Raw genomic sequence first — 9,847 nt, 5'->3', positions numbered from 1 at the left:
TTGCAGAGGAGGCTGAGATGTCAACGATTATGCAGTCATTCCTTTCTATGCTCGACAGTGAGTATGGGGATATAGTTGTGCAGGATATGTCTTCCAGCAGACACCTAGAGCAGCTGGTTTGCTCTGAGGTTGCACGACAGGTTGATGCGTCTTTTGTGGACAGTCAGGAGATGCATGTGGCTGACACGCCTTGTCAGTCAGAGATGCCTATTGCCAGGGATATATATGTTGATGCATGCTCCGTAGAGCTAGCAGGGCCCGCTAGCATTGCATCGGCATTCGGTGGTCTCATGTATGAGATGTTGATCTTGAGACCGGATATCGCAGCTGCAGTGGGAGCATTTGCAGCTGGGGTTGTCAGTCGTTTGTTGACTGATGATGGCATAGTGCACGAGGGAGATATGCAGGTATTGCGTACATACTTGCTGTACGTGTGCGGTACGTCTGGTGGTGTATGGACTTACACGGGAGCAGGACAGCCGGATGCACACGATCACAGCCAGCCAGTGGGCATCGATTGAGAGCGGTTTTCTCTTGCCTTTTGTAGTCTTTAGACTAGGTTCTCTTGCTTAAAGGCACAGTCGCCTTTAAGTGGGAGGTTGTTGGGGTATAGGCGTCTGTGCCTTGCCCGGTCGCCCAGAGTCTGGGCGCCCACTGACTTGTATACCTTATACATAGCATAAGTGTATAGGGGGCTGCTCACTCTTTGGAGTCTCCCCACCCACATCGTGTGTGTGTCTCCTTCTCTCTCTCTCACTCTCCGTCTGTGGTGCTTCCCGGTCCCCTTCATTTACTACATCTCTCATTCGTTTTACTCGTGCTCTTAATCCTATCGGAGTTTCTTTTAAAGTATGAAGCTGATGATTTTCTTGTTTTAAAGACGCTATTTGGTTTTCAAGTTCTAAAATTCTTGTTGCATTTGAAGACAAAGCAGTTTTGAGATATTGAATGTAATGTGTATGATCAATGTGTAAATGAGATAGCTTAGAACTATATCCTAGTAAGCCATCAACCTCATTACCAACAAATCTCATCAATTCATGAGGTGTGTGAAAAGATGGATACCTTCCAATGCTAGGATCCGGTGGATACAAGCTCCTATCTGTCCATATATCAATGTGCTTCTTTCCCTCGTTGTGAAGTTGTTGTGCTTCATTTGCAATTGTAACCGGTCTTTGATAGACACTCCACGTAGTAGCATATTCTTGGCTTAGCTTAATGTTCAAGTGAAACTTGCGGTTATCACTAATGCAAGATGTATTACTCATTGTAGTAATGAACACACAAAAAGTATAATGGAAATAATGTAGTAGCAGAACAAGGTGCATCAGAGAAGAAGAAAGAAAGCTCGCGAAAGGTGAGAGAAAAAAGAGAGATTGAGTGATTCAAAAGTGGAAACAACTATTTGCCGCCAAGTGAAGTAAATGAGAACAAATTTTGAGGTGAGCTGCAAAGGAATGTGAAGAAAATGATATCTTTTTTAATATTTAGAGATATGTACCTAGATACGCTTTAAATGTGTAGATATGCTTCAAATGACCAAAACGGACAAATTTGGAGCCGTTTTGACCATAAACGGCTCTGCTAATTAGTAAGTTAACCAATTCCTTACACAACCGTTTTTGAATCGTTTTTTTCCCTAATGTAATGGACTGCACATGGATCAATCCAAAGTGGATGCCATTCGGAGCTGACCTTCTCCAAAGAATCTGAAAGAGTTACAGATTTTTCTTGGAATTTGCAGGTTTTTATCAACAATTCGTTAAAAACTATGCTCATATTGCTGTGCCAATGATGACGGACCAACGGAAGGACAAAGGAAAAACCTTTCACTAGGGTGCCGCTTAATAACAAAGTTTCAATACGCTCAAGGATGCATTAGCTACAGCTCCTATTCTAGCTATTGTGGATCCTTTGAAGCCGTTCGTTTTGGGAACGGATGCCAGTAACCGTGCTATTGGAGCAGTTCTTCTACAAGAGAGGAGGCCAATTGCATTTGAAAGCAAGAAGCTTGATTTAGCACAACAAAATTATTATGCTTATGAACGCAAACTCTATGCAATAGTGTCTACCTTAAAGACGTGGCGGCATTATTTGTATGGAGCTTAGTTTGAGATTGTGTTTGACCACCAGGAAATCATAAAATGGTTTACACAACAAAATGACTTGAAGGGTCAAAAAGCCAAGTGGACTGAGATTCTTCAAGAGTATGATGCAAAGCTCCGATATCGTAAAGGACGATACAATGTGATGGATGATGCTCTTAGTCGTATGCCTGAGATTAATTCACTTTTGTTCACGGAACTTTGAAGTGAGTTTTTGGATTCTCTAAAGGAAAAATATGAGCATGCTAACGCATACTCCAAAGTGTGGAACCATGTGCAAATGAGAAACGTCGGCAAGTTACCTTTGAGGAAGGAAAAGAGATGTTTTTGCGTGTGCCAGAGCAGAAAGTCTAAAGATTGGGCCAACACCTAAATTATCTCGAAGATACTGTGGGCCTTTCAAGATACTCAAGCGAGTTGGTAAGCGTGCTTAAAAACTCTCGTTATCGACACACTCTCGTGTCCATCCGGTATTTCATGTAAGCCATTTATGTAAACGTTTACATAGGGACAACAATGTCATTGACCAACAGATTCTGGTCAATTTCGGTGAATCTCCTACCCCACCGCATGAACCTGAACGAATTCTTGACTATCATGATTTACGTACGCGTCATCATGTATGTCGTCAAGCTTTAATCAAGTGGAAAGATCGACTTGAAGAAGGCGCAACTTGGAAAAACATTTGTGTTCTTAAGAAGAATTTTCCCACTTTTGTTTTCGAGGACGAAAACACTTCTCCAAGGGGGAAGTAATGTCATGCCAAGGGCATACCGGGGGGGGGGGACAGCAGACCCGGGCCAAGAGCCTGGCTACTAGTGTGGACTGGGGATTCAAGACAAAGGCTATATATATGGGAGGTTGGGCGATGAATCCAACAAGATAGTTCCTTGGGCTTCGTATGTAGAGTTAGTTCACAACAACTCTCACAACATTTAAATATTGATGTATGTTTTGAGCATAGATCTCATATTGTGATAGGGCCATGAGAGAGATGTTACTTTGCATGCATTGAAGGGAAGCTGGAGTGATGAAACTAAGCAACACCTGCTATGGATACTTCTCAGACTCAAGATGTTTATTGATACCTCTTCAATATTGCAAAGAAGCAATAAAAGGGAAGGAAATGGTGCGATCTGACCCTTATACCATGCTCGATAAGGCTTTGATCCCTTTAAGGGAAAGCAGAAGAAATAGCTAGCAAAAAGAGAACTTGTGCTCTTGTAAAAACAAACTCACATAATGGTACGATGATGTGTCCTCTTTCTCTTCTTTATGAGATTAAGTATATACAAAAAAATATTCTCACATACAAAGAGTATACACAAGCATTCTACATATTAGAGTCCCCATAAAGAAAATCAATAGAAACTAAATGTAGTCAAGCTCTAAATCCATATAAAAATATAGTAGTGTCCACTTTTAAATAACAATGATTGTAAATATCACATTGTGACATCATGAGTGACAACCATGTTGAGTGTGATATTTCACCAACTTCCACTTGATATAATTTGAAATTTTAATGTACAAGCTAAGCCAAATCTTGGGAGTGCAAATCCACTCAATATGTTACAATGTCCTATAAATTGAGGAAGTAGTGTTAGTGCGTGTGCGTGCACGCACGCACGCACGCACACACGCACACACACACACACACACAAAGGACCTTTATACACTTGAACTTTAGCTTGCACAACAACACCTACATAAACCAAAACAACAATTAGTAGACAAGCCTGATGTGATGATTCTATATTACAAAAAAATTTATACACGTGCAATTTGGATTGTCCCTAATTGTCAGGGAATGGCTTGTCTACCTAATTGTTGTTTTGGTTTATGTAAGTGGTGTTGTGCAAGCTAAAGCTCGAGTGTATAAAGGTTCTCTCTCTCTCTCTCTCTCTCTCTCTCTCTCTCTCTCTCTCTCTCTGTCTCTCATGCCATCATACTCATTCCTTTGTCTTCCCGTTTCTTTGCTCTCCTATGAGTTTGTGCCTAGATTGCTTTCAATGCCACTTCACACTTTGGCAAAGTTAACATATCAAAAACACATGCCAAAACCGCCAATGCAATCACGTGCCACTATGTATATTTGTTTGTGAATATTGTGCATCGCGGTTGAAAGCAAAATTTGATAAGGAAAAAGTTTTACAAGACTTCCTAAGAACGAATCTATAAGTCCTTAGCCCACCAAAGTTTAAAGATTTCATAGATTTTTTCGTAATCTAGTGATACCTTTTAAGGACGTTATACCTTTTACGTATAAGCAACCCTGCTAGTATATAAACTCGTCTGCTAAGTGACAATGCATGGAGGAGCTCTCTCTCTCTCTCTCTCTCTCTCTCTCTCTATATATATATATATATATATATATATATATATATATATATAGCCACGCAAATATGCTTCACGTCTTCGTAGGATTGGCCATGGCAAACACGACAAACTGCGTCGATGATGCTGACTCCGCTCCATGTCAAACTGATCTTTCATGCTAGAGCTCTTGTAGGAGGCCACTGCCATCTCCATGAATGGCATGATCTCTTCCGGCCTCCGTCGCATCCTCCTCAGTATCGTCAGAGACGTGCTGCTTTGCATACTCATGGAGCACGTTGAGCTCGCTGTCGGAGCGCTTTGAAGAGAACCTAATCTAGCACTTACCTACCCTCAACGTTCCAAGAAAAGCATCCCAGAAAGAGAGAGTTGCCCGCTCGTCCTGTGCGCCATCTGGCACTTGTAGCAGGGACCTGATCCCACCATTGAGTTGCACATTAATATTTTATGACGCTATTAGTTTTGTGTCCTTGACGTGCGCAGATCGACGACGATTGTGGGCTCGCTGCCTATGTGAAATTGTGTGTGTGTGTGTGTGTGTGTGAGAGAGAGAGAGAGAGAGAGAGAGAGAGAGAGAGAGAGAGAGAGAGAGAGAGAGCCTTAACCTTCAAGTTGCAGATTGTGACACGTGTAAAGTGCTCCCCTTCCACCATATTATGTTACTAGATATATATATATATACTAGTACAACGGGCCATCGTGTCTCTCCCCCTCTCTCCCTCTTTATCGCATGCATAGGGGCTTTTTTTAGTTTTGAACTTTAGCCTTCAAATCGCAAATTGCGACACGTGTAAAGAGTTCCCCTTCCGCCATATTATGTTAGTAGATATATATATATATATATATATATATATATATATATATATATAGAGAGAGAGAGAGAGAGAGAGAGAGAGAGGAACAATTTATAGATCTATCCATGAGGGAGGCAAGGGGAGAGAGAGAGACTGTACGCTTGCAAAAGACCAAAATGACCTATGGGACGCTGACCCCACCTAAAACAGACAAAAGTCGAGCAAAACCAAAATCTGTGCGAGTGGCATATCATCGCTGATAGCACTCTATCGCCCATCCTCCCCTTTAAGTGCCACGGGGTCCCAAAGCATGGGATCAATGGTCCCAATTGAAAGGCGAGATGACGATCGATCTGGATCGTTGATCGATTAAAATCTAAACTCGGGATCTCGAGTTTAGATTTCGAAAAACTAATCTTGAGACGCCTCGCATTCCCAACCAGGTTTTGAACCTTTGTCATCAACTAAGGGGACACATGCCTTGACCAACATGCCCACGTGCGCCTCGTTGAAATAGATGTGATTTCACATCTATTTGAAGGTAAACTCGGGATCTCAAGTTTAGTTTTTGTGGACCCCACCATAAAAACTAAACTCGAGATCCCGAATTTAATTTTTACCCATCGACGGCCGAGATTTACGTGCGCCTTTGATTTTGCACAAGAGCCATTGATCCCATGCTTTGGGACCCCGTGGCACTTAAAGGTGAGGATCGCCCATGGATGGATTAGCGTTGCAAACAACCATCATAAGCAAAGTGGGCGTTGGGGATGACAAGAGCTGACTTTGAAATCGACGGCATAAATCTTCACACAAGATGCAAATGGTATCATGTACAAGTGGCCACGTTCTCACGTCTGTGTGTATGTGTACACGTGTGTGTGTGTGTGTGTGTGTGTGTGTGTGTGTGTGTGTGTGAGAGAGAGAGAGAGAGAGAGAGAAGGGGGAGGGGCAAGACAGATTATGAGCTGGGATACCCGATACCCCTTTCAGTATCGTACCTATTATTTAAGACAACAAATAAACGACCCTTCCCTTACAAATAACCGTTGACAAAAGCCCACTGCCAATCCGCATCTAAACTACTATCTCAAAGAAATAAAAAAGATTTTTGAGAAACAATAGATGATGGATTATTCCGCAAAAAAAATTGGTAGCCACAGGAATAGCATGTAGCTACAATTTATAAAAAACAAAAAACCTCAAAACTTCTAAAATGCAAAAGTGAAAGGTGATAGTTTACAAATGAAAAGACCCTTGAGTGGGCCTTGGCTATGGAAAGTCAAAAAGACTTTTTGCCTTCTCTATATAAAGAACTCGCTTTGTGGGTGCCCACAATAGACTTCTTCTGTAGAGACTTTCCCTTAGGCATGCATGTATTGATTTCATATACATAGATGAATCCAAGATAAACTTTTAAAAGAAAGTGCCAGATATATGGTAGTCATCCACAAGACCATATATAAACCATCAGCTCCATCATGCATAGCATTGACTAAATTCAACTACAGCCCCACTACATCATCAGTGCCCTAGTGGGTGTACTGATATATGCTCCCATACACCCACACCCCACACACAAACATGAGCGTACATCAATACAAAGATTTGCGTACTATTTTCTGTCAAACTGGAGAAGCAGGGCAATAGTGTGAAACAAACAAACAAACAAGAAGAATACAGGAGCAAAACATATCTAAAACTGTAATTTGCTTGATGATAGCCATCAGAAGGCCTACACACACACACGTGTATGGTCTGAGCTCTCAGATAATGAAAAGAGTCACAGACATTTTGGGAATCTACTGTGAGAAAGGCAGGACATTAGCACTAAACAAAAGTGCACCATGCATCATGGCTAACATTGCATTCATAAGGTTCACTTGGGTGGCATGTATAAATGGTATTATGACATTTAAGAAAACCTGTGCAACAACGGTCTCAAGCTCTCAAGGTTGCATCTTCACCTATACAACAATTTCAACAGTTTATGCCTTCATTAAAGCAGGTGGCTACTATCAATGTAAAGCAATCCTAGATACAAATTCAAGACCTGAAATAGTCCTTATAAGAGCTCGATAAGACTTCTTTCAGCCTTTCATGAATGTATTCCAGTATAAGAAAAAAAATTCACCCCACCACTGTGGCATTTTGGCAAAGCATATCAGCTATATTCAAATAACAAGAGTGTTCCAGGATAAGCTTTAATTCTTACTGGTAAATGGTCACCAACCTCTGTTGCATAATGTATCACTGCATTTGAAAATTTGAAGGCCATGTTCACACCAATGAGAGACACCCCGCCAGGCGAAAGAAGCTACTCCTCAGAACTCTCTTTACGGTCTCAAACCTGTTCACCTTCTATTGGGATTTTTTTTACCTTATCACCCTGTGCAACATTATTTTTTGGAAGCCAGGGAACCATGCAAAAGCTTTGGAATACTACTTTCAAGCACCGGTGCGTAATAGACAATTATGACATACGTAGTGTGAATGCTTCTAGTGTTCTTCTTATCGAATGCAAAAAGTAAGTCCATTTTAGATCCATCAAAGGTATTCTAAAATGCTGAAAGCCTCCTTTGGCTGCAACATATCTGTCAAAAACACACGACTCGAATGGCGAGAAAATTCCATTCAAGGCCCTGCAATACATTTATGTAGAAAACATATATATAGAAAAATTGCACACGATTGAGAGAGAGAAGTCGAATGGGGAAGTGGACAACCGAATTCCCATAACGATTTCACTTCTACCACTGACGCATAATAAATTTGAATTTGAACAAAGCCTATGAAAGCTCTAAGATGGTCTCTACACATAGTGCAAGCCAGGGTAATTACAAAATACAAAGCAAAATCGTGAATAGATTTACAAAGAATTTATTGGAGCCAAGAGAATCAACCAGCTGCAGGGCTAGTGGCTGTAGGAGTGGTGGAAGGGGTGGTGCTACTGGTGTTACTATCACTACTATTCGGTAGAACTTTGACAAGAATTGGAACCACCACTACCAAAATCACAATCAGCAAGATAATCATGGCAATACAATACCATTTGCGTGTGCTCCTTTGAATTTTCTTAGCCGTTTGAAGGTTGTCTGTGCCTGTCTTTACAAAGGAGGAAGCATGTTGCACGGCTGCTTCAATGCTATTCAGCTGCTCCCCTTGCGATTCAACCAGAACAGACATATCCAAGAAGATCTGGTGTAGCTCGACAAGGTTCTTCTCGAGGTCTTTGACAGCATCATGGCGTTCCTGGATTTCCTTTATGGTGTCAATGATTTGGCCCCTTCCTTGCTCCTGCACTGCTTTCTGCAAGAAAGTCTCACTCTCACCCGTATCGATCATGTGATCAATTGTTGCCTCCTCTGCTTGCACCCCAGTGACTGTGAAGTATCGTCGTTCGATTGTTTCTCTGTACTCAGTCATCATGGTTTGTCTGAGCTGCTGAAAGTCTTGCATCAGATCTTTCAAGGTTACTCGCAAACCATTCGTGACAGACATGCGGGTGCGATCTGTGGAAGTGCCTTGCTCACAACCTGGAATGCGACGGTTGGCAATATTCGCCTTGTCAAGTTCCTCCAGCTTTGCTTTGATGAACTTCACCTTCTTCAGAATCTCTCCTACTTTCTTGTCCATGCGTTCCCTTAAAGCCTTCATGGCTTGGGCGCGCGTGACTGTCTTACTTTCCTCATTCGCCCTTTGAAGCTCGGATAGAAGCAAGCTCACCTTTTCCATCTCATCCTTCAACTCCCTCACCTCTTCAAAGAAGCGATTCAGGTTCCCCGCATTGTCAAAGCCCGCACCAGTCATCTCAGTCTGGAAACCTCCCTCCAAATCCATGCTATCTTTCTTCAAATCGACATAAGTCTTCCCCCCGAGGCTGGAGAACTTCTTGGAGAGGAGATTCTGCATGGCTGCAGCGATGGAGAGCTGCAGGCTTCGTCAAATCTGTGTCTAGCGGGCGCAGAGACAGTTACTTTGTGCGCCTGCGTGCGTGTGTGTGGAGAGAGAGAGAGAGAGAGAGAGAGAGAGAGAGAGAGAGAGACCTGCTCAATGAGACGGGAGGAAGGAGAGAGGCGCCTCGACAAGCAAAGAGGAGCAGCTTCGGATGAGGAGATCCGCAGGAGGATAGTAGGTCTGTGGAAAATGGCGGCGAGCAAGGCGCGTCATTTGGAAAGGAAAACTTCAGAGCCAGCAGCGCCTTGACGAACACCTTCGTTCCTAGCAAGGGACCAGGTCAATCCGTCTCTGTGCAACGTGTGAAGAATAACCGTGTCCATGCCCGCATTTTTTTGGCCTCCACCGTGCCACGGGCGTAGGCCCTCTAAGGGAGGGCCCTTCAGCTACTACTAGCTCGCGCGACCCGCCTAGCGGCAGGTCTCCCTCACTCTTACCAGTGATACATGTGTGTGTGTACATCTCCCCATGACACACACATGATGGACCAATATCGCCATTAACTTACTGATAATTGTTTTCGCATGCTCAAATTCCCCTGTGGTCATTTGGGTCTTTTCCCTGCACCGCTACTTTGGAATGAACAAATGTCAGTTACATTAGTGAAGGCCAATGCAGCAAAGGGCCAACACTGCCTCTCGCAGCGCTATGGAC

General features: G+C 42.8%; 1 protein-coding gene across 3 annotated transcripts; it reads right to left on the bottom strand.

The window, feature by feature from the left end:
- Positions 1-7,966: 7,966 nt before the first annotated feature.
- LOC147425348 (syntaxin-124-like) lies at positions 7,967-9,526 on the bottom strand. 3 transcript variants are annotated; one of them, XM_086500266.1, is made up of 2 exons: positions 9,283-9,526; positions 7,967-9,150 (listed from the first exon to the last, which is right to left on the bottom strand). In XM_086500266.1, the coding sequence occupies exon 2, from the start codon at positions 9,146-9,148 to the stop codon at positions 8,135-8,137; it is 1,014 nt and encodes a 337-aa protein (XP_086356392.1). In that variant the 5' UTR covers positions 9,149-9,150; positions 9,283-9,526; the 3' UTR covers positions 7,967-8,134. The 3 variants fall into 3 exon arrangements, with proteins under 3 accessions (XP_086356392.1, XP_086356390.1, XP_086356391.1); XM_086500264.1 differs by having other exon boundaries at positions 7,967-9,190; positions 9,283-9,525; XM_086500265.1 differs by having other exon boundaries at positions 7,967-9,184; positions 9,283-9,525.
- Positions 9,527-9,847: the final 321 nt, after the last annotated feature.

Source organism: Adiantum capillus-veneris, chromosome 25, assembly GCF_014529385.1.
Source record: "Adiantum capillus-veneris isolate H3 chromosome 25, ASM1452938v2, whole genome shotgun sequence".
NCBI classification, from domain to species: domain Eukaryota; kingdom Viridiplantae; phylum Streptophyta; class Polypodiopsida; order Polypodiales; family Pteridaceae; genus Adiantum; species Adiantum capillus-veneris.
This window is presented reverse-complemented; position numbering and strand designations above follow the sequence as displayed.